Here is a 26,513-nt window from a genome sequence, read left to right on the forward strand (position 1 = left end):
ATCTTTTCCTGTTTAATAACATCTGGTGTAATAAAATAAGGTTTGTGTTAATTTTTTGCAGATAATCGACCATCTTGGCTTGCTTGAAATAAACGAAGAGTAGTGAAATGTGCTATATTTACTTGAAAGTCTCAATTATGATAATGTATTTATTCTGTGGTAATTGAATTCTAAGAGATATAGATACTTTAATTAAGAAATAAAATCACTATATACATAAATTAATCCATATTTATTTAACTTTTACGCTTCTATGAAATAAATAATTAAAAGTGTTCACAGGGACCAAGACATCCGGAAGAACAAGTCCAATAGGAAGCCGAATGGAAAATCCGCTGTTGCTGAGTGATCGTGGGCAACATCGATGGCATCTTACCATTATGGCCGTGGTTTGCCGAAAACATAGCCACGGTAAACCCACTTTGGTGTCCTTGGTATTTGTAGTGAGCCAATTCGCCTGGCACTTGTACTTGCGACTGACAAGCCATCATTAGACCGTGGAAATCGAATTTGTACGCATAACGTTTTCCATGGATTTTGGACATTATGTTTTTGTCATAGTAATATCTGTAAGAGAATATAAAATAATAGTTAAAGCTCTTTTCTCTGCTGCTGAGAGAGTCTGCTGAGAGAATTGTATTTAAATTTTTAGTTACTTTCAAGCTTTGAAGGTCTTGTATCATATTTTTACTCAGGGAAGCATAAAAAAGATTCGAGTGGGTTTTCAACTGCGCTAAATATACGAGCAGTTGGAATCAATATTGTTGGGTTATAATCAACTACAGCAAAGCTATCGGTAAGACCAAAACGAAATTTTACGAAATATTTTGGAAGAGGGTAAATACATCCCTGTGTCGAGATGTTCTGCAAGGAGAAATATGCTGTCCTACCTTATAATCCTCATTGAAGCCATCACAGAATGGAGATTATTTCCAATTTACTAGAAAATGTATTAGGTTTATATACAGGGTGTTTCGCTACAAGCGTCGATCGCGGCTATATTTCGGGAACGGTCAATCTAACATCATTGGAATTTTTTTTTGACATTATGATAGTGGCGAAGAAAAATTGTTGCTGTAAATTATTATTAAGTTCGAAATTTAGCCACTAAGGGAACGCAATTAAAAGGTCAATTATTCAATTTAAATTAACAGGTAAGGTACCCTTTAAAGATTACAAGGTACCCTTTTTTTAACGAAGAAACCTTGGATTATTTTCCATTATATTGGTCAAAGATTCATTGGCGTACCTATCTTAATAAAGTAAGGGAAGGTAGTGCAAGCGTAATTGTTTACATGACTATAAGTTTTAAAAAAATTATCAGATTTTGTTTGTTTGAAAAATTAAATGTAAGTACTTTTGAATATTGTATCCAGTAGTACAAAAAAGTTTTTAAATAATTGGTGGGAGACGTTATTTGAATTAAAAACAGTTTTTTAATTTTTTCACAAAAATTTAAATAGCATGGTATAATTTTGATAGCAGAATCGAAAAGTAGACTAAATTTATTAGAAAAAAACTTGAAAACTGCAGTGGGCTTTTTACTGTATCTTTTTTACTTTTCGAGTTATTACAAAAATAAGAATTTTTGACGCCTTATAGTATGTCACTTAGAATTACTGATTTTTGATTTATTTTCTTTATTACGTAAATAAAAATAACAAAATATACCACCAGTGCCGAGCCTTATGACATGCTCGTCGTATATGTTCAGTGTTTTGGAAATTATCGTATTGCGGGACGAGAATATAGTATAAAATATTCTAAACGAAGGCATCACAGCAGAAAAGTATTTCGACAAGTAACGATACGTTTAGGGACAACGGGAAATGTACATCTTAATGTTTCAATTAGAAGGCGTTCGGTAATATACCATGAAGATAATGTTACAAACAATCTTGCATATGTTGAAGTTAAAAAAACGATAACAGTATTTAAGCATGAGAGAAATTTCGCTTCTCTAGGAATTGGTCATCCTTCGATGTTTGGAATTTTAAACGAATTTGAATCTCATCCATATCGTGCATCCTTGCACCAAGCTGGATCAGAAAATGATTTTGACAAACGACTCTACCATTGTTATTGACTTCTCTGGATGCAGAGAGTAGATCACCAACACTGGTGGAGTGTAAATATCAGTGTAAATGTGTGGTATAGACTATTAAGAAATAGAACTATTGGGCCATTTATTATTATTGATGGACATTTAACATTTAAATGGTGAATTATATTTTAATTTTTTACAAAATACCATGCCAATAGTGTTAGATGTTCCCATTGACCTCAGGATGAATATGTGGTATCAACATGATGGTTGCCCAGCATATTATTCTTATAGAATGTGATTTTCTAAGTAACAGTTACCCAGATCACTGGATTGAAAGGGATAGTTTGTTCCCATGGCCACCTAGATCTCCCGATCCAATTGTATTAGACTATTCCTTATGGGGACGCCTTGTGTTTTGTATAAAATATCCACAGCAAGAGAAGATAAGATATAGCGTATTCAAAATGCTCTAAATTCCTTTCCTCAAGCGGAACTTGAAACAGCTGTTACCGTTTTGAGAGAACACATTAAAAACTGTATTTTACGAAATGGTGGACAATATGAATATTTGCAGTTTGTTTGTTGTTCTTATTCTTTGGATATATAACATAAGCCGTCTGCTTTTAAACACGCTTTAAATTTTTCAGGACTATGATGATTAAATTAAATTATCTTTTTAATAAATAACTTCAGAATTTAAAAAAAAAATGTTTTTTTCACATAATTTTGATGTCATAATCAAGTTTGATGCCTAGATAAACTGCGAAGGAAGATGTCAAATAAACAGTGCAAATCCAATAATTATTAATGCCAAAAGACATACCGGTATTAAGCGTCAAAAATTCTTATTTCGGTAATAACTCGAAAAGTAAAAAAGAGAGCCAATTTCCAGGTTTTTTTTAGAAAATTTATTGTATTTTTCTGCTATACTAATCATACCGTGCCATTTAAATTTTTATGGGAAAAATCAAAGTAATAGTTTTTGATTGAAATGACGCCTCCTACTAATCTTACTCAAAACGGCCACGTACTGCTGAATACAATATTTAAAATAACTTACAGTTTAAGCAACGCCAGATTGAACAAAATCGGATAAGTCTTTTAAAAGTTATAGCCATTTAAATAATTACACTTTCACTAACTCTTACTTTATTAAAGTAGATCCGCCAATGAGTCCTTGACCAAAATGAGGGAGAATATTCCAAGGCTTCTAATAATGCTAAAAAAAGCTATGTATGTACCTTAAGCTGACATTTTCCGGGGAAAATTAGAATTGAATTATTGAGCTTTTAATTAAGTCCCCTAATAGCCAAATTTCGAACCTTCGAAAACTCGAACTGAAAATAATTGCCAGCATTTTCTCTTGGCTCCTTTTATAATTAAAAAAAAAAATCCAATGATGTCAGGATGGACCTCCCCGAGATATAGCCGCGATTCACATTTAGTGAAACACTGTATATACCCAAGCTAGACGCAAAATCAAGGCAAAATCAATATCATTTCTGTTAAAAGGCATAGTAATAGGTATATAAAAAGGGACGCTCTTACCTTTGACTATTTATTAATACGCCTATTAAATAAAAAAATAAACAAAACTATTCCTCAAAAATCTTGTTACCGGCATTACCAGATTGCTGAAGGATAAAGAAGTCAGAAACTAATAAGAAGGCTTCACGAATATCCATGTGTATCCGAATCAAGGGGCTGCTAGGACACAAAAGAATATTACCCTCTAAAAGGTAAGAGGGTAAATAATTTTACTTATATCTCTTAATAAAGGCGCACGGGGGTGCCTACAAGGAGTGATTCTATCTCTATTTGCCCACTATCACTTATTAAGTCTACTAATTACTAAGTCTAGAAGAATGCTGATGATCTGGTAATACCAGTCAAGATATCAAAAAAAACTACTAGAAAAGATAGTAACTGGTGCAAAAAGGAAGATATGTGTGAATATGTATCTATCAATTCTCAAAAGTAACGATGGTATCGTTCTTTTGGAATAGTGTTCAAATACTGTTCAATTTACTCAATGCTTCAATCCAACGGTATACTTTCTCAAATTTTAACTACCAAAAACTGAAGTTTTGGGCTCTTTGAATGCATATAACGTCAAAATTTTAAAGTAAAATGAATTTAACCTTCTTGTCTTATTTTCTAATAGAATTAAATATTACACAATAAATTATAAAAATATTTACGAATTTTACAATTTTTCTTTCTATAAGAATATAGAAATAATTTTTTTATCAAATATACGTATTAAAAAATGAATTCAATAAATACCCTAGTATTTATTGAATTCATTGTTAGCTTAATATATTTTAAACACTTAAAATACTCAAGTACTGTAAAAGCCTTTGTAATTATTAATTTAAAATTTAAATTCCTTAAGACTTTAAATCTTACAAAGAAAGTTCTAAAAGGTTTTCTTCCGTTATCTTAACTAAAGATTTAAAGTAAAGTATACTACTCGTTACATCAAGGGTAAGCATTTTCTTTGCTTTGTACAGTAGCTATCCTAGATTCGAGAATGCTCAACGGAAACTCTAGAACTTAAAAAAATACAAGGTAGTTTAAATTCGATCAAAGTTATTAAGGTAATATGGATCAATTTTTAAATATAGAAAAATAACATCCTAGATACTTCTAGTAAGATCCTATGATACCAATTTAATCAAAGAGCTTTTTTTAACTCTTATGTAACTAAGGTCAGTTTAACACCCTGTATCTCGGAGAGGAAGCATATCTCGACATATGACAAACTTAGGCTTGCTTTTGACAGTGAAATACGTGGTTAAACATTCTTAAGATCTGGACCATCCTGTATATATAAACCTTCTAGATTCGCACAAATTGGTGACCATTTTTCATCACTTTATAGTCTTGTAAATAATTCCAGTAATTTAATGATTATTTTATTAAAAATTATGACATTTACTCCGTATTAGGTTCAAACTAAATATTTTTCTTTAAAAATGGAAAATTTATTACACTGACTTAGTTTTGTTATAACGAAACATTTTGTCTTGAAGATATCGTATATCCATCAATTGTGGTAGGTGTGGAGGCGCATCATCTTTTTTTTTTAATGAAGGTCCTCAAGCATCGGCAGCAGATAATGCCAGTCCAAACATTTAATGAGCACTTTTCTTGATAATTTAATTCTACAATAACATAACAGTCTCATTTACCTATATAATGGGTTGGAGTTATGGAAATTTCTTGAGATTGACTTTTGAGAAAATATAGCTTCATTGGTAAAAAAAATTTGCTTGAATGGGGTTTTGAAGAAACCACTCATACAAATTGCGGAGACAGGACTTTGATTCGAATGCCGTTATTGGTACGGCTTCGTATGCATTTCCGTCTACAAGCCCATAAATAAAATGCTTGTCAGCCAATTAATTTTTTGTTAAGAATTCTATTTTTATCAGATTTTGTCTTCTACTATTAACATAATTATTTAATAACTTAGATTCAATGTCAACATCGACAAAATATCAAAAACATAATGTTTTTAATTTATTTTATTTTTTTTTCTTAATTTTATTTTTTTACTCAAAAACGGCGATTTGTACGAACGTAAATTTGTAGATCAAATTTACTCAAAAATAAATGATGATTTCATGAATTTTAGTTTCTAGAAAAATCACTGGCAAACCATTTTTTTTCTCAGAATATTCAACTCACACCCTATACAGACGTGACTGGTAAAAATTTAAAAAAAAACATTTACATCAAAAAATGCTATTTAATATTTAAAATACATTTCATTAAAATATCGGGAATGATAATAACATTATTATAATGAAGACTATTTCTCTTAAAACGTTATATAATACCCTATAGCTCAAAAATTAACACATTTGGAAAATATGTTGATATACCCTTTTTTTCCCAAAATCACCTCCTAATTCACATCCAGCACTTAATTAATAAAGTGCATCCGTAAAGTAGCGGATAAATTCAATAAAAATTAAATGGACCGTTTCTGAAAAAAATGCTCGAACCCGTCGATTTTATTATTTGGTTTAGGGTTTTTCTACGTGGAAATTAAATATATAACGTCATCAATATATTTTTTAAATGGAAACTACCATTTTTAATGCAGAATCAGAAAGAACGCATTTTTTCTCAAAGGATATGGTACAAATGAGTGGTTACGTAAGCAATTTTGAACGAAAATGATGATAGAATTTAAAATTAAAGAAATACTTATTTAAATTAAATGTTCGAATTGACCACCGTTAGCAACCTGATAATAACCATGGCGATTTAAAAAATATTTTTGAACGTTATCAATAACATCTGGAGTAATATTTCTAATTTTCTGGCGTATTTGTTCTGTTAAATCTTCTAAACTCGCTGGTTTATAGTGACCTAAATTTTACTTTTTAAGGTATTCCGATAAAAAGTTATCGAGGGGAGTTAAATCTGGCGATCTGGATGGCCATTCAGTGAACCCTCGCCTACCTATCCAACGATTTGCAAAAACTTCATCTAGATAATTGCGAACGGGTAAAGCATAGTATGGAGCCCCGCCATCTTGCTGAAAAAAAAGATCACGCTGGTGAATGTCGGGTTCTTCCAGATCCGGATACAAAGTTATCAGAGCGAGGATAAGATCATTTTGAAGAAAGTCCAAATACCTCTCACCAGTGAGAGTGTCATCAAAAAAGTAAGGTCCTAAAAACTCTTCTTTCCATTATACCGCACCACACATTGACTTTTTGAGGGTGTTGTGTATGACATGACATGACATCGGTGAACCAATGAGGGTTTTCGGTCGCCCAGTATGGACAATTCTGTCTGTGTACATGGCCGTTTAGAGTAAACGTTGCTTCGTCATAAAATATTATCCGTTTTACAATAATTACATAAATGCTGCATTTGCTCACAAAATTCATTTCAGCGATCAAAATTATCTTCCGATAGCTCTTGAAGTAAGAATATTTTATAAGGGTGGTACTTTGCTTTTTCCAATACTTTATTTAAGCACAGTACATCGCGATATGTTAACATTAGATGCCGTACCTGTATGTGGCTTTCGGATTATCTTTACCGTTAATAGAACGTTAAGCTTATCTTCTTCAGTTATTGAACCCCGACCAGCTTTTTGAATATCCCGAACATGCCCGAATTCACGAAACTTTGCTTCAACTGCTTACCATGCTTTGGCTAATAGACGACCGATCAGGATAAGTTGCATTAAACAACTGAACCACCTCCTTTTGAGTACGCGACATATCTCCGAAACCAATCATGCACAAGATTTCGATTCTTTTATGTTCGGTTAATTTTTTCATATTTCAAACAATAAGAGTAGGTAATAAAGTGTAGTTACTAATAAAACGCATCAGGATGATATTGCTTTCGCCTCTCAAAAAGAATAAACACCACTTGCAAATGTAAAAATACTTCAAATAGTTGCACCAAAATACATTCATTTTTTGACACTGACAGTAACAACGACAACAATAACTAAAAAAACCAAAATACAACATTTAATTTCGATAGGTATTTTTTTAATTTTATATTTTATTGTCATTTTTCGTTCAAAATTGATTACGTAACCACTATTCATTTGTACCATAGCCTTTGTAAAAAATGCGTTCTTTCTAATTCTGCATTAAGAAATGGTGGTTTCCATTTTAAAAACAAACATGTATTTAATTTGCACGTAGAAAAGTCCTAAACCCAATATTAAAAGCGACGGGTTTGGGCAATTTTTTAGAAACGGCTCATTTCATTTTTATTGAATTTATCCGCTACTTTACGGATACACTCTATGTGGCTGAAAAATTGATATTCCAATGTTAAAATTCGAGGTTTTGCTGGTGGCATATACATATTTCAACAGGCACATTTTTAAAACTATACTGGAAGTTACAATAAAATTAACGAAGGCTTTAAAGAGATTAGAAATTCATAAATTTCTCAAAAACCAAAATGAACAATTTCACTATGCTATCCTTTGTCTTATCCTTCTTACACTTTCCCAAAGGAGCATATCACTTGATATTTATGTTTTTTATAAATTAGTGAATTTAATGGAGGATTATTCGAATAGAACTTATAAAGAATTACTAAATACCACAAAGCTAAAAGCAACCACCCTTTATGCGGATATGCCAATAAAATAAGGAGATATGGAAACTTCAAACTTTAGTATAAATCTTTACCTTAAAGCTCTGCTTAGTTTATCATAATTCATATTCGGCTTTGACTTCCTTTCTCCCCATCTTCGCGCCACCTCGTCCGGGTCCGTCAGCTTAAACTCTCCGTTCGCCCCTTCCCACACTATGCACCCGGCATTTGACGAATCGCCAAGCAGCTCCAGCAGGAACTGCCACAGTTGGATCTGGCCGCTGCCCTGAGCTACCAATCGCTGAGTAGCTGCGTTTATGAGCTGATAAGAGTCGCTGGGCGTAGCTGAAATGTTTATTAATCTTCATGTTGTTTGTATAGTCACAAATACAGATATAGATTAAATATATATTATTAGATTTAAATTTAAGTTTAGAGATGACGTAGATATATTTGATATTGGAAATAGGTTTAATAGATTTTATTATACGATTTCCATTTTAAAGATACTTTTCCATGACCGCTATTTAAATCTTTGTAATATAAATATTTAATCTGGAGTCGAAAATTTCACTTTTGGCAATCATTTCATTTACAGAGTCGACACCTCACATACTAGAATTTGTTTACTTTAAAAAATATATATTACACAAATTATAGTTCTATGGTCTTAGAAGAAACTTCTTGCAAAACGCTATTTGGCAGGTAAAGTTCTGTTGAGATACCAAGTGTTAACTAATAACTAAAGTTGTTGTTAAAAGTCTACAGTACCAACTTTTTTGGAAGTTGTGCTGTTCTTAGCAAAAGTAATGCGTTAGTAGTCTTTTGGCAAGGAATACTCGATTCTCTGTCATATAATCTGCTGTCTAAAGACTCATGTCGGCTCTTTTTTATTAGTGGTAAAATCATCAATCAAAAACTCATCATAAAATAGTGGTAATTATTACTGATTAAAAATAATTTAGAGGAGGTATCAAAAAACTCAAAATATTGTATGTTTTTTTATTATAATGATGATTATTTTAACTATTAATTTTAACATATTCGACTTATTCGCATAATATACTAACATTACTTAGGTATTTTTATTGCAGAACAATGAATACTTAAGAACTCAGAATAAAAATAGTCCAAAGCATGCATTACCATCAAAACAAAACAAAAATATTTTGTTAGTTCACTCCAAAGTATCTGATCATTACCGTATTATACTGAAAATACCATAGAAATAAAGGGTGTCCCAATAAGAGCGCATGTTTTAATTGGCAAATAAAAGTCATAATTTATTTTAAACTGAGTGTTATTTATATTTTAATGTAAAGCTAATACACTGCAATTAAACGTGAAAAATAATATCTGGCAAATGGCCGCCTCGACTTTCGTGACGGACTCTTATTCGTTTTGAGAAATTTTCAATTACATTTTCACATAATTGCGGCCCAATTTCGCTATAATAATACGTCTAATTTCGTTTTCCACCTGTGGAATTGTTGTTGGGTTATTAGCGTATACGAGGGATTTTAAAAAACCCCAAAGAAAAAAGTCACAAGGCGTTAAATCGCATGATCTTGCGGGCCAGTTCTGGTCTCCATTCCGTGAAATGACACGACCGGGAAACGTTCTTTGCAACAATTGAATTGCTTCACGTGTAGTGTGACATGTCGCACCATCCTGTTGGTACCACATACCGCCCGTATCCATACCCTCCAATTGAGGCCATAAATACACCCGTCCAAAGTCCGCACCAAACAGTGACTCTTAATGAATGCATTTTCTTCTCATGAATGACTCTAGGATTTTTTTCGCCCCAAATTCGGCAATTTTGTGAAAGTGTGCCTCATCGGTAAACGATTTTTTTTTCGAAAAATCGACATCCATTTGTTGTTTTTGCAATAACCAAGAAGAAAATGTACGGCGCGTCGTATGATCCGCTGGCTTTAATTCTTGGGTCAATTGAATCTTATAGGCATGTAAATGAAGATCTTTTGTTAGAATTCGGTGGGTAGTGCTCTTCGAAATGTGCAACTGCTGTGCACGATGACGGATAGATGTTTCCGGATTCTCGCCAACACTTTCACGTACTGCGGCAATATTTTCAACAGAACGGCTAGTACAGTGACGCACTGGTGTTTTTACATCCACGACAGAACCATTTTGTTCAAATTTATCAATTAGTCTTTGGACGATCGTGTGATTTGGTGCATCGTGTCGACCAAAAATGCCCCACAATTTACGAACTGTTTCCACAAAACATTCTCCATATTTGTAGTGTGTTTTAACAATAATAATTCGTTGTTCGACCGTATATCGCTCCATGGCTACTAATCTCAAACTGTTTACATTATTCTTTTCAGTTTTTTTTTGACATACTGCGATAAAAAAGAATGCTGCGCAATTCAAAACGTGCGTTCCTATTGGGACACCCTTTATAATTCAAGAGCATAAAAAAAAAACTTTAAGCAAAACATTAATTAACTATGACTTAAACCAAAAATAGTAGAAAATACTTATAATATAATACTGAACTCAAAGTTAATATAATTGCACTGAAATACTGACAAATTGGAAAAAGAAAATAAATCAAAAAAAGCTGAAGTTGAACAGCTAATACAAAACAGAGACAAATTGTACCACAAAGGTAAGCATAAAATCTACAATATTACGATCAATATAAACAACACAAATAACAACAAAAAGATATAGCAAACAATAAATCAATACAACAAAATCTAAAAATCAAGGGCAAATATATGTAGTTGAAAATGATCGACCGATAATTTTAATATCAAAAGTGTTTACAAAAGCTTTAAAAAATCCACTAGTTAGCTTTACTACTAAATACAATATCTTGTCCAGGCAATTTGGATTTCTCAAAGATACATCTTTAAACGAGGCAATTGCTTATCTGAGAAGGTTAAATATACCAATCAATTCACATCTAAAAACAATGCTACAGTGTCGACTTAGCGGAGAGTTTCTACACAGTGTGCTATAGAAAAGCTTTTGTGAAAGCTAAAGTGTATTGGAATCCGGGAACCTATATTTAATAAAAAGCTATTTAGACGAAAGAACGCAAGTTGTACAAATAAAAAATGAATTTAGCGAAAAAAAAAATTTAATCTTCGGAGTCCTACAAGGTATGTACTATAATCGCTTCAATATTATTCATAGTATAAGCAAATAATCTACTAAAACTCACGTTTATCATGCAAAATTAGCTCATGGAACAAAACTTTAAGAATAATATAATAAAAGAGATGGACACACTGGTTAGACACAAATCTATTACCTATTAATATAGAAAAAACAGTGTATGTTCCATTCTCTAGCTTTGTTACCGGCCTATCAACTAATACCCAAATAACTATTAACCTTGAATTTTGGAATAAACCAGTCTTTATAAAAAGTCTTAATTCAACTAATTACCTAGGAATAGAAATAGACTTTCGTCTGAAACGCGATAAGCACATTCAATTGTGTACACAAAAGCTGAGATATTTATTATAGTTATTTAAGCAAATCACAAGAATAGTAAATTTTCATAAAACACTAAGACGACGTAATATGTGTCTATTTTATGACTATACTATCTATTTTATGATATTGCATTACTGCTTGGAGCGACTAAAATCCTGAAAATTTTCTGTGTGTTTTCGATACATTAGAGTATAGATAAACTTTTTGACTATTTTAAGGTGTTACAAGTAAAACAAATACCATAAAAGTGCACTGATTTACGTTTAGAAAAATAAATTAAAAATTCAACCAACACATAACTTCCAAACTAAATTTTTCACACAATATCAAACTGTTCCCCCAAGGATGTCGCAAAGAGAACATTAATGTTTATTTATATCTAGGGTATTAATTTGAAAACTTTCAATGCGAACATCTCTGAAACTAAAAAAGTTAGAAAAGCGCAATTTAGTAAAACTACAGCCACCATATTTTGGTTAAAGCCTAAGTCACTCCTTGAGCTCGATGCATCGTAACCTCCCAATTTTAAATGGCACCCCTTTTATGATATCTTAAATGAAAGTCATTTTGGAGTAATATTCACCTGCCTAAGAATTTTTTCTAAATTTTATACAGGGTCAAAGAAAGGTATAAGTTAAATAAAAGAAACTCTGTTTTATAAACTTCTATTTTATTTAATTAGTTTGAGCAAGTATTTTCCATTTTGGGCTAAACAAAAATAATAATAATTTTTAAACTCATTTCTAACATTCTGAAAGCCTTCCCTTGGAATAGATACACACTTTGGAATAAATGAATTGCTAAAGATAAATTGCAAAGACTCTACGTTAAAATATTTTTTCTTGCTTGTTACTGATTAATATCCGTTTTAAATCAATCAAGTATTCAATTATTCTCATTATATCAGTCAATATTTAATTCAAGTTTGTCAGATTGTACTTCACAGTAAAAAAAAGTTAAAAGTAACATTAATTTGTTTAATCCGATAAAAAAGTTTGTTTACTAACTTGGAATGCAGTATGTTGGAGTGCAAGTTTTAGGTGGTACCAGAAAGTAGATGTTCGGACCTAGTTTTAAAACATATTTTACATTGTACACAATGTGAATTACAATTCACACAATGGTGTACAGCATGGCTGAAAGAATTGAAATAATTTATATTTATCGTTCTCAAAATCGTTGTGCTTTAAGGCCTCCTGCATTAAGAAATCCTGAAAAGTCATATTTACGTGACGCAACTAATTGTCAAATTTAAAGAAATAGGATCGGTGAAGAGCAAATAAACAGTTCAGCGTAGAGTATTTGATGAAGGGGCACAAGTAAAAGTATTAGGACATTTTGCCATCAATCCTATATTTTTTCTACGCCAAGCTTCAGCGATAACAGTAATTTGTCATGAATCTATACGCCAGAGGTACTTAAAATAATTCACTAACATCCATAAAAAATTCAAGTTCTTTAGGAATTGCGTGAAGACAACCCTGTCCGAGGAATAGAATTTTGTGAAAGAATGACAGAAAAATTACGTATTACTCCTGAGTTGCTAAAAAATATTTCGTTTAGTGACGAATGCATGTTTCTTTTTTAATGGTTCCGTAAATAAACACACAGGTATATACTGGAGTGATGAAAATCGGCATGTTTTCAGGGAAAGACACACACAGTATCCAGAAAAAATCACTGTGTAGGCAGGAATATTGGGTGATACTTTTGTCAAGCCTCTATTTATTAAAATGAAATGTTTGAAACTTGGAAAACCACCATTCAACCCAAAATTATTGGAGAAATAGAAAATTAGTTGGATAATTATAGGGGTTGGAACCCAAATGAAGATTTATTACATTTTCAACAAAATAGAGTGCCACCCCACTATGTTCTTCCTGTGAAACAATTTTTACATGATGAGTTTCTAGAGTGGATTGGGAGAAGAGGTCCAATGGAATAGCCGGCGAGATTACCAGATCTAACACCCTTCGACTTTTTTCTCTGGGGTCACTTAAAAACTATTGGGTTTAAAACGCAGCCAGCTTCACAGCACGATGATCTTGGGCAACGGATTATTACAGAATGTGCATCTATTCCAAAAGAAGTGTTTCAAAATGCGAGAAGTTTTGAAAATAGATTATACTTTTATTTAGCTCAAAATGGAATGCATTTTGAGCATCTAATTAAATAAAATAACACGTCATAAAAACAGAGTTTATTTTTATTAACTTTTATAAACTACCTCAAAGAAAGGAATTTGACATTGTATGAAGGAAAAATTCTTGTGCAGGTGAATACTACTCCAAAAGACCTTTAATTTAAGATATCAGAAAAAGGGTGCATCGGGGCAAGGGGTAACTTATCCTATAACCAAAATATCGTGGTTGTAGTACTCCCTACCTGTATAACATTTGTACTAAATTGCGCTTTTCTAAGTTTTTTAGTTTCAAAGATATTTGCATTCAAAGTTTTCAAATTGACACCCTGTATATTGGACAAAAGATATTTAATAAACTATAATCGGAATTAAAACATGCCACACAAAAAAAAAGTTAATTAAAAAAAACAAATGGATTTAGAAAAAATAACAAGACTGCAAATATATGAATTGAATAAAGGAAATAGTAGATATTAAAAGTAAATGATAAAAATCTAAAAAAAAAAATATTTATTATGATATAAGAGATGCTGTTTTATTTCTTATCTTTTAAAAAAAATATTGGATACTTTTTCTATTTAGGTTCATATTACATATTCTTATAATTTAGCACTCCATATGTTTCAAAAAAAGCTGTGAACTACAGGCAAGTTTTAAACTTTGTGAATCATACTATCAATACTCCAGTAAAATAGCTACATTTATCAAGACAATCAATCAATCAACGTCAAGACAACAGCTTTTATATTTATAAATACTTATAGACCATTAGCTATCATTTAAATGAAAGTTTCTTAAGGTACCTATTTTTTTCCATATAAAAACCAAAATAATTAATATTCGGTTTAAAAGGTAATAAAATACTGGTAATTTTTTTGTAATTTTAAATCTTGAACAGGTTATGCAAAATTTGTTTTAAATTTAAGAATAATGTTATAAAAAAAAGAATTTTAGAGTGCTTTTAAAAATTAATTCGTAGAATTCGAAAATAATCGAAAAGGCTATTTGAATAAAAAAATTACATATTATTTTAACATGTTAAATACTAAAATCAGAAAATATCTTCGGGCTTATTGAATAGTAATATTTAGTTAGGACATGCAAGAAGTATCTACTTTAAAGATTGGTTTTCCTGGGATATCTTATGATTTTACAGGAAACTTACAAAGAAGAAAATACATAAAAAAAATTTCCTATATTGTAGAAATAGATGTGTTGTACAACCAGTACTGTGTACAACATATGATTTTAAAAGTCAGGGTAACACAAAATGTTCTAGGATTTTGAAAGACATTTTTAGGACGTTCTGAATACCCCAATTATATATACTCTGGAATATATCTATTACGGATGTGTGTTATTTAGATATAGGTTTAAGAATAATGGTCAGCCTTAAAAAAATTCTTAGAAATAACCGACAAAAACTTACCATGACAAATCATACTGGTCGAGGCAATTTTTTCATAAACACATTCTTCGGCAACAGCGGAAAATCTCCTCGGTATAAGAAACTCCTCAGCTGGTAAAAATCTGGACGGCAGCCGCCACATGGCTGCCACTATTCAGTTAACATAGTGTCTATCACATAACAAAACCACCATTTAAAAAAATCACTACCGCTCTCCGTATCTATGTGCACTATACCTATTTGTGATATGCCAGATAAAATATATCTACCTTCCGCTCCGGCTTTCGGAAAATAAATGAAGCATCAGCGCGGGAGCCGGAGTTTAGAGGGTTGGATCGTCCAGTATTCTACTCCCCAAATCAAGCTGATAATACTAGTATATATTTTATGGCTTAAGACAAGGAAACGATCCAGAGTGCTTATATAATAAAAGATGTAGATGGTGGATTTAATTTTTTATTTCTATTATTGAAAGAAAATATATTTTTCCATTATAGACTTTTTTCCCGCTAAATTAATTGATGAATGTAGGTTGTAACCTGTCATATACATATTTTCGAACGACACAATAATATAGTTAATATAGAAACATTTTTAACAGTAACGAAGCGGAAGACTATTTATTAAGAACTTTCTAATAGCTTCATTTTGAAAAACCTCAATTAGATGAGTGAGAATTTTACTTCCTAAGAAATGTAGGGTGCGAAAGCAAGAGTTAATTAAGAAATGGTAAACACATCTCAACAACAATTGGGAGACAGTGTCGCTCAGCCACTTGAGAATACCAACAGGGGCAACTAATCTCTCGCTTTGGTTTTGAAAGAGAACTGCGATGTTTTTTCCATGTTAAAGATTGATTAATATAGTCCTAAATGTTTAATAATTGGTTCACTTTTGGCCACGTTATCATTCTCAAACGTAATAGGCATATAACTAACATTAAAATTAAAATTATTTGGTAAAACAAATTATTTATTAGTGTTTAAGGTCAGTTTGTGGCAGAGCAACCCTTATTCTATAAGATTTGAGTCCTCTATTATGCCCGCGCTACACTTTCAGGTGAGTTACCAAAATATAAATACACCAAAAATCACCTAGATAAAAGTTGCATAATAAGAAAATTACTTCACTTTATTGAAAATCATATTTTTGTAAATATTTTTTAAGGTAAATGGTTACTGTTTTTACAAAAATTGTTCAAAATTGTCCCCATTTGTTCGATTAACACACAATCTTGATCGGTGAATCCACGACTCTTTACAAGCATCGAATATAAAATCCTTGTGTCCACAAATTAAGTCACAAGAATTCTAAATCCGCTGTTGAAGTTCTGCCGGAGTATTTACTGCTCCATTATGATACACCAACTCTTCAAAAAATCACCAAGCGTTTAATCTGAGGAAGCCAAAAGGCCACGAAATGGGTCCATTGCGCCCCATCTATTTGACAACACATAGATGTTCAGGAACTTTTTATGTGGTAGAGTCCCATCATGTAGGAACAACTTATTCTGTTTCACATTGAAAGGAACATCTTTTAATAATTGTGGCAGATTGTATTGAAGAAAATCTAAATAAATTTCGTCAGTCGAGGTGGAAAAAAGTAGGGTCCAATAAGCATGCCATTTACCACGCCAGCCCAAACATTTAATAAAATTCTTTGTTTAAAATTAAAACATTTTATATAAAAATTTAAAAATCTCTTTATTTACAAAAATTTTGTCTCTCCATCTCGTGTAAATGTGGCCTTGTTAGTACACATAATTAATTTCGTAAAAACTTCATTTTTTGCCGAACTGTTCTAAAAGCCCCTGGTAAAATGCAACTCTTCTAGAATGATCTTCAGGTTGTAACGCTTGTACCCGTTGATAATGAAAAAGATAATACTCTTCTTGCCGTATTGTCTTCCATACTTTTTTTATTTACTATAAGAAACTTTAACTTAAGTTGCTAGGGCTCTAGTACTCATTGTTAGGTCGTCCTTGACAGCTCTTCCACAGTAGCTTCCTCGTTGTTGATGGCTGGATAATTTCTTAAAGGAAACCTTTCGACATACTGAAACCATACAATAACACAAATTTTGAGAGACGGACAGAGCAGTAAATAAAAAACGGCAAGAATTTACACGGCACAAAAAAAAATTTACAAATAATTTGTTTATTGCCATTCTTATTTTTTTAATTTTTAAAGTTTTACTATCTTTTTTTATTGGGCAACTTTTATATAGGTAATTTTTGGTAGCCTTTTGACTTTGACGAATCCTACAAACAGTTAAAATAAATGACTCAACTTTAAAAACACCAGATAGCAGTATATTAGAAATAAAGCGAGGTCTAAGGAACCTTAGGGCACTCCATGTTTAACTAGTTGTAAGAACTATCTAAATTACGAATAGAGATAAATTGCAATCTCTCTTCGTGTTAATTACAGAACCAATTGTAATAGATGCCTTGCATACTCATTATTTCAAGTTTTAGCATCAATTATTAATGGTATTAAAGGCCTTTCGTAAGTCGAGCGAAACAATTGCAACTTATTGACTTTGATCCAATTTAATTAAAATACTTGTGATTAAATCTGTTATTGCAGATGCATATTTCTATATCTCACCAGCCAAGCATGAACAACAATTCGTTTAAAAATCTTAGAGATGATATCGAGCATCCGTACAGGTCTTCTAGTATCTTTTTGCGAACATGGTCATTAGATCTTGTAATCAGATTTATAATCTTCAATTTTTGATCAGGGATGCCATTGACATTGCAAAAAAGAAAATATCTTATGTAGCTTAACCAAAAGTTTTTTGTTCTCACGACTCGGAACATGGGAACTGACTGCGTGGAGTATGTTATTACTTTGAAACTGACATTTATTTATATAGAAAATATATACACTGGTTAATCTTAAGATAAGATGCCTACTGAGCTAAGGGGATATTTTCTTAAAAATTAAGGAAATGGCATAAAAACAAAAATAGATGGCCTTTGTAAGGAAGAATGTGAGGAAGATTAGTTGGCCTCCGCTGGTTTGATGCTGTGCAGCAGCATTTGGAGTTGCTGCTGCATCGAAGCAAGGAATGCTTGGAGCATGGCATTTGGGTCTGCACCGGGTTGAGGAGGGCAAGACGGCTGTTGTCCTGGGTGCCCCAGGTGAATGGGCGATCCCGTCTGGCCGCTTTGGCCTTCAGGATTTGTTTGGGGTTTCTGGGGCATCCCGGGTAGGTTGCTGTGTGCGGACCTCCGCAGTTTGCGCATGTGGTTGGCTGGTCTCTTGGTTTTGTAAAGTCAGCGGTTGCGTGAGGTTGACCACACTTCACGCATTTGAAGGCTGCTGTACACCTGGCCTGGGCGTGTCCGTGGAGTTGGCACCTGTGGCACTGAATCCTTCTGGATTTGTTTCTCTGGGCTTCCACCCTGATTTTAATGCCCCTCAGCTCCGTGATTGAGAAGATAGATTTCTCCTCTCTCGGGAGCTGGACGAGGACTAGTGGCGTGGGCTGTCTGTGCCTGTTGTAGTACCGGGTTGCGGAGTGTGGGTGGAATCCCAATTTCTTTAAGTCCTCCAGGATGCTCTCGGCTGGCCAGTGCTCGAGCGGTCCTCGGAGGACGATGTATAGTCTCCTGTCCTCTGGTAAGGAAAAGGAGTGGAACTGCACTTGTTTTTCATCAAGGTGGCTCTGGGTTTTCCTGTAGTCCTCTATTGACTATGGATGGATTTTTACGCCGTCACGTGTGTTGACTACGCGGCCTTAATTTACTCCTATGGCTTGAAGGGCAGCAGATACCTCCTCGTACCTCTGCTTCTCTCGTATGACAATTGGAGGGATCTTTGACTTCGTTGGTGGTGGAGCGGACTCAGTTTTGGGTTTAGGTGGAGTGTTCCTGAACCCAGCTTTGGAAGTGGAAGGAGCCTGGGTAGGTTGTTTCGTGGGCATGGTTGTGGTTGTTCCCTGGGACATGGTGGGAGTCTTCCTTGAGACCGTCTCCGGGTCTGAGGTCTTCCTCCTTTTCCTCCTGCTAACAACAGGTTGGAACCCGTCGTCTTCGCCATGGACGCCTGCTGGAGTCGCAGGGCAGGACCTAGGCTCCTGTGCTGGAGGCTCGGCCATCTCGATGGACTCAGCAGGCGTTTCCAGGGCAGCAGGAGAGGCTTCGACTGCGGTACTGGTCTGTACCGCGTTACCGTGTTAGCAGACGGCAGGGCGGATTCAAGAGCCTTTATTAGGTTCTTAAGTGCTTTGGTCGTCCGGTGGAAGGCTCGGCGGAGATCGTTCATTTCTTTATCGTGCCTCCTCTTGGCACTACGCATGAGGACAACGTAGTAGTGGGAAAGCTCTTCTTGGCTTGATGGGGTGGATTGTAGGATGGCTATGTCCGCTCTTAGTTCAGCCTCGTCTTGGGGTGTTTCCTCATCCTCATCCGTGTTGCAGAATTCCGAGAATCCATTCTCGTCATCCTACAACAGGAAGGAAGAATTTTCATCAAGTTCTTGAGCCATGGTAGACTCGATCGTCGGGCAGAAGGACGGCGGGGTCGGTCGTAATGGTTTTGCGTTGAGTTTTCCAAGTCTTGCCATCAAGTTCTCTTTTTTTTCTAATATCAGGTCAGACATAGGATTTTATTGTTTTATACCCGCGACCCAGGTCATTTGATAGAAGCGCCTGAGGTGTCCGCCATAGGCTTCGCCCTTCTGGTAATGGAGTCCGTGCCGGGCGTTTTTTTAAGTAGATATAAGTGTCGGAAAACTGTTGAGTCGGAAACTGTTTTTTTGTTTGCTTGTGTTGACGTTTTTTTAGATTCGGATTTTTTGGGCAGCGCCAAAAGCTCGCCAGAAAATCGCCACAGAAATAGCAACACTCCGCCAGCGTTGCTCTATTTTTTCACAGTTTGAATAAAAAGTAATTACCCTTGCATTTATGGTAACGCGATTTTGCATTGCAATTGCTCATACTCCTGGCGCTGCTTGATCGGACGTACGTTTTCGATTGTGTGGGTCCTTAAGTGCTCGACACGGACTCTGATGTTCAGAAGGTTTTGTATCTTCAAGATTTGCTCTTTATCTTTTGGGACAAGAAATCTGATGAGGTTCGTAGGCCTTTTGTGACCTGGGCCAATTTTAAACCAGCCCATTTCTTCCGGCTCGAACCATATCAATCTCAATTTCTCCTTTATCTTTTCCAGTTTGAAGTTTCGGTCTAGTCCTCTTAAAATCACATTTAGTTTTTTATCTTTCTCAAGGAAAAAGGAATTGAATTTCATTTCCCTTTCCTTGAGGAGCTTTTTAAGATTTCTTTGCTCTTGGAGGCTTTTGGGAAAAAGCTCTAGACCCAGTCTGTCTTTTTGGGTTTTGAGGATATTGACTTTGTTTTCTGCTATTAATTTATGTATTATATATATTTATATATATTATATATAAATATATAATGTATATATTATATATAATTTATGCAACTCAGTTTAAGGTGTGGAATTTTTAAAACATTGGTCTCACCTTCCCGCCGAGGATAAATTATTTAAGAGCATGAACAAAGGTTTTTTTTTTAAATTTTGGTTTGGATTGGCATTTCTTATTTTGTTTGCATTAGTTAATGCTGGGGGATCAAGCTCCCTATTTAATGTTTTTTTAGGATAGACCGATTCAGACACTTGCCCTTCTCCGTCTTGTGGGGGCGGGGAAGGGCTCGCATTATTCCTGAATCTTTTTTGTGATTGCTTGGGTTGCTGTTTTCCTCTTTAGCTTGATAATCCAGGATCCTCAGATGCTTTTCGAGGTTTACATTTTTTATAGCCAGGCTTTTGTTTATGTTCATCACCTTCTCAGGTTTGTTATTCAGATCACTCAGCTGCTGCTTGAAAGAATTGTTTTTAGAGAGTAAGGCTTTATTTTATGTTTAAACATTTTTTGTTTTTCAGCTTGCTGGTTATTTTTAAATTTTAGGTCATATATCTCCTTATCCTTTCTTTTGAGCCGCAACTCCCCTTCTCAAATTTCTTCCTTGAGTTCCCTTTTCTGAAGCCAGCTCCCAAGTCGTGGTTTGGGAGGGTTGAACCCAACCCATTGGTTTGATTTGTTTAGGATAAAGACGGGATAATGCAGTGGGTTATTTGAATTTTGAGGAGGAGAAGGGACTATCCAAAGTCTTATCTCATTCTCTCTCTAGTTTTTGTAATTTTTTAAAATATTTTGACCTCAATATAATTGAGAACTTGTAAAAAGAAGTAGAACGTCGTATTTAAACACACATTTTTCGGAATAAAAAATCTTTTATAGATAAAATCAGTCAAATTTGGACCAATCTTCCGATAAACATTATTCAACATCTGATTGCCTTAATGCCGCAAGATTGCCAGCAATAAATAATAATAAATAATAATGGATATACTAATAACTATTAAGATAATATTTTTAGTAATTATTATACCCAAACGTGTTAAATTTTCTTTGCTGTCATATCTAAAGTAAAAAATTATGAAATACAATTTGTTGCTTTACTTTTGTCGCACTGATTTTCGTCAATATTTGTAATTATAAATATGTTTGATCTCAAATTGTATCTAAAGTACCTATATCATAATGTTGTGAAATATTGCCTTAATCTTAGTGATAAAACTTATTTATTAACCGTCTTCAAAAATCACCTGATAACTTTTTTTTCGTCGAAATGGAAATAAAAACACTGTGTTGCTTTACTTTTGTCCAAAAGTATACTTTTACAGCTGAAAACTGAAACAAAAAACTTTAAAAAATATGAAAAAAAGAACTTAAAAATTATTAAACTAAGAAAATTATTTAAAATATAATAACATAACATTTTTTTATATATATTTTATTTTGCTTAAAGCTGTCTTTCGAGAGTAACTCTATTAATTAAATAAAACCATACAGTTAACTAATGAAAAGTAAAAATAGTGTATCAGATTATTCCCTGCATAGTAAATTATTTAATTACATTTCTCTGACCCTTAAGGCTTTAGCAAAAAAAGTAGTGATGACGTTTTCAACTGATTTTCAGTGACTATATTTTTGCAGTAAGATTATTAAAATAAGGTTAAAATTATTAAGTTAAGGTTTGGGTAGCTGGCTAGGCTTTTCATTGCAGGAATATATAATTTGGCACCTGATGTGACGCCTCTTTGGTAAACAGGTAGAAGATCTTTCAACCAGTCTCTTTATCGGTTATCTTAAATATTTGCCCGACTCTGGGGTTGAACCGACGCAGCTTTTAAACTTTTCCGACCTTTCTACGGAAAACTTTGTAAATCCCTAGATATACAATGTGCCAAAGCATACTCAGCTGGAGCAGTAAACGTAAAGGTATTGCTATACTGCACAGGTCACGCCGTACAGACTCTTTGGGCCATCATGATGAGCCATGAAGTCATCGAATGTCAAATGTAATTCTGATTGGATTTGCCGCAGCTCATCGTCTTCGTAGTTTCCATAATGAGCCAGTCGGTTAAAATGAATGACTCGAGCTTTACCCCTCGGCGGCTTTTGTACTCTGTAAAGACATCGATGATCGCTTCCAGCACTTTGTATAGCCCATCCCAGAATTTTGAAGTTTCGGTGACAGAGCTTTCCGTCTCTTGGGCTCATAGAGCAAAAATAAGTCACCGTTATGGTACCTCTAGTCTTTGAGATTGACATCATAAGCATCCTTCATCCAATCGCTGGCACCTTGAATGGAAATACCCACATGAAACCCAGTCCCTAGAACCACCAAAGAACCTATCCCAGTCTCTTTGGTGGCTGGAAAGTACTTTGGCCAGATAAGCCGTCTTGGTCTTACTCATTGTTTAACCATGCTATCTGACAGCGAGTGAAATACAGTAGTTTACTAATTTTTTTATTGCAAGCGTCTTACAGATGTTCTGAAACAAGCTGGATTCAAAATTTCGTCCTTGTGATGGTGTGAATGTAGCTCTAAAGGTACACCAAATCGGCAAATCCATTCTTTTATTAAGGCGTCGCCGATAGTAGAGGCTTCCTGATTTGGTAGAGAGTATATCTTAACCAATTTGCTGAAGTCTATCACGACTACGATGTACCTATTCCCTGCCTCTGGTTCGAGAAATAGACCAGTAACGTCAATGGGAATCCTTTCAAAGCGACTTCCCACATGGTACTGATGCATCAAAGCCTTCTGCTTTCTTTGTGGCTCATTATACAATACAACGCATTTCCTACACCAATCTCTTATGCCTACCGTTCTATTGAGCCAGTAAAATCCCTCTCTTATTTTTCGCACGCTCTTTGTTAATTCAAGATGTCCTGGCACATCGGCATGGACTTCCTCTTTAACTCCAAAATCCGACATTTAAGCATAACAATTTACCTTTTTTCTATTTTGCAGTGGTCAACTAATTTCGGTCACAATAATCCCTCTTTCAAAATTATTGTGCCCAGTATGACTTGACAGTAGGAGAATACGTAGCAAGTTCTTCCCAAGCTGGCTTCTTCCCTACCTTTATCTAGCTTAGGAGTATTAGAATATCGAATTCTTCCTTTTGGTCTCTTATAAGATCCCCATTTTGTCAAGTATTATCAACGATGGTGATTCTTAACAATTGCTAGGACTGCATCTTTCTCCTCTGTCCGCTGATAATGTTTGAAGTCCTCTAAACAAGGTCTTCTTGGTGGGGCATCTATATTTCCATGGATTCTCCCTGCTCGGTATTCAGTGTCAAAGTTAAACTCAGGTAGCCTCTCTATCCATCTTTATAGATACGATAAGATAGATAGATACTTACCAATTGACCCCGGATTTTTAAGAAGGAGCCATATCAAAGCTGCATGGTCAGTTCGCAGCAAGAAATTACTATCATAGAAGTACCTATAGATACCTATACAAGTGCTTCATCGCTTTGACAATAGATAGCTCTCAGCGGGTAACGCAATAGTTATGCTTCAGCTTGGACAGCGTTTTACTTAAATAGCCAATTACTTTTTCTCCTTGGCTATCTGGATTTGGGACAACACACATTCTATGCCCCTATTGCGGGCGTCGGTGTCCAGTTTGAATTTCCCTTCAGGTAAGGCAAAGCTCAGGATAGATGGCACTTATCAGAGCCTCTTTTAGGCGATCGAGAGCTCTCTAGCAGTCTTGGGGCCATTGGAATTTCCGTTCTTCTTTCAGCCTAGTCAATGGTCTTGCGATATTGGCAAATCCGTCCACATAACGTCGGTAGTTATTACATAATCGCACCTTGTTGGGTGCGTAGCTCATGCTTATCTTTGGGAACTGGCCAATCTTATGCAGTATGCACCATTGCCTTATCAACTGCAACGTCTTGACTGGAACCGTCTTAACCCAGATACATGTAGCCCTTTGAAATAGGTGACATTTCTTTGGACTCTCTTTACTCCAGCACTTCGCAGCCTCAGGAAGAGGACTTATAGACTTTTCATGTGATCCTCAAACGATTTTCCTACGACAAGAATATCATCAAGGTAAACCGACAAAGTCTTCCAGAACAGTCTTTTTAAAAACGTTTCCATCATCCGTTCAAAAGTATTGCACAGTTTAAATGGCATAACGTTAAATTGAAAAAACTCAGCACCCGCCGTGAAAGCCATCTTGCTACATCTGCCTCTATAATCATGCGCTTAACCGATTTCTTAAAGTCGTTCACCTTATGTAGTATATTTATAAGTTGGTGCGTCCACCTAGAATCACTTGGTGGGCACGAACCTGGCCCTTGTTAGAATTTTTGGCAGCTTCGAAATAGATGTGCTAGTATTAAGGCCTGCCATTTCACCTTCGCGGAGGAATGGAACCAGGAATGCTTGAATCGCCAAACGTTCCATGATCCTTTCCTTGAACATCTGGATTCCAGTCGTACCAATTAGCGTGTAATATTGGTTTCAAATTCTTGCAAGGGCTCCCCTTAATTTTGGCACCGATTTTTCAACTGGGTGTGGTAGACATGTTCCAGGTGTGACTGGCCATAACGTATGACCATAACGTATGCAAATGCCTCAATAGGTATACTTTTTGTTCTTCGAGGGACATTCTTTGCAGGATAGCAGCAGCATCTTCTCTCAAGGCCCATGTAAGGGCAGTGGCCTTCTTCCTGGATGACTAACCATTTGCTCTTGCGGTAACTTTAACGTCTGGCTGATAAATCCATGATGTAGTACCATCAAATTAAGGTGGCTTAAGTTGCATCAGCTTAACAGATTCCGTATTGCCACAAGCTTCGTTCTTACTCTCCACCCCTGAAGATTTAGGCATTTTGGTTTTAAATATCGGAGATTTTGTTCTCCTCTAATAAAAGAATCCGCTTCTCCAGTGAAGAATATTTTCCCAGAATTTCTTCTTTTAATTTAGTAAAAGTTTAGTTAAATTCTTTTGATTTATACTTATAATTCTATTCTTTCTTTACTATTAATTAAAAATTTTCCTGCAATTTAGAACAAACTTTGCAACATTTGACCGATATCGCTTGCACCCGGAAATGCAAAGTTATCCAGGGCGACTTCGTACCCTGAAGTTGAATTAAATGTAATTCCAAACGTTGTCTAGAAACAAGTACCTAGTTTTCTGCATTTAAACAATTTATCCATAATCACATCTAATTTATAAACTCTTCCTGTAATATCATTTACATTAGCCCATATAATGTGGTCCATTGTCTTTGGATGGAGTTAAAACTTTATTATTATTATATATTAAATGAAAAATAAAATAAAAAGGATGATGGTTGACGAACAAGTAATATCAAGGATTTTGATCTTAGGCGACGGACAGCCTTAGAAGTGTATATCATAGAATCCGATATTAGTCATCTTATAATCATTTAACTTTTTTTGCCAATAATTTTGAACAATATTAAAAGATTTTTTTTCAGAAAATATTCAAAAGTTTATAATCTGGATCATTTTCACGGAAATTATTTCTAATATGCAGTTATTTATTAATAATGGGAATGGATTTCGTGAAATGTTATTAGAAACAGTGCAGTTGTTGACAATTTTGTGTACATAACCCTAGGCAATCGTAGAAAGAAGTTTTTTACCCTAAAAAGAATAAAGATATTTTTACGCAACCCAGTGAAAGAAGAAAGGCTTTCTACGTTGGCCATGTAGTCAGTATTGAATAAATAATATTGAATATTACAATGAAGAAATCATTAATTATTTTGCAAGTGTCAAAAACATTACTATAGATTAATAAATTACTACTCACCCATTTAAATTAGGTCAATATGCCGTTAAATCGAAGACAGAAAACAATTGAATACGTCAAAAAATTAGCGTTTACGTTACATAACAAATTTCATTTGTTTTTCCTAAAAAGTAGAGAAGTTAGTGTTATTATGTTTATCCTGAGCAACTCGGTATAGGATT

At 34.2% G+C, this 26,513-nt stretch overlaps 1 protein-coding gene across 2 annotated transcripts; it reads right to left on the reverse strand.

Annotated features, from left to right (window-relative positions):
• Positions 1 to 225: 225 nt before the first annotated feature.
• LOC126738121 (Friend leukemia integration 1 transcription factor-like) lies at positions 226 to 26,457 on the reverse strand. Of its 2 annotated transcripts, none has more exons than XM_050443290.1 (3): positions 26,353 to 26,457; positions 8,233 to 8,482; positions 226 to 567 (listed from the first exon to the last, which is right to left on the reverse strand). In XM_050443290.1, exons 1-3 carry the CDS (start codon positions 26,354 to 26,356, stop codon positions 267 to 269), a joined length of 555 nt encoding a protein of 184 aa, XP_050299247.1. In that variant the 5' UTR covers positions 26,357 to 26,457; the 3' UTR covers positions 226 to 266. The 2 variants fall into 2 exon arrangements, with proteins under 2 accessions (XP_050299247.1, XP_050299246.1); XM_050443289.1 differs by lacking the exon at positions 26,353 to 26,457 and adding an exon at positions 15,187 to 15,362.
• Between the last annotated feature and the right edge of the window lie 56 nt (positions 26,458 to 26,513).

This window comes from Anthonomus grandis, chromosome 7, assembly GCF_022605725.1.
Source record: "Anthonomus grandis grandis chromosome 7, icAntGran1.3, whole genome shotgun sequence".
Classification (NCBI taxonomy): Eukaryota; Metazoa; Arthropoda; class Insecta; order Coleoptera; family Curculionidae; genus Anthonomus; species Anthonomus grandis.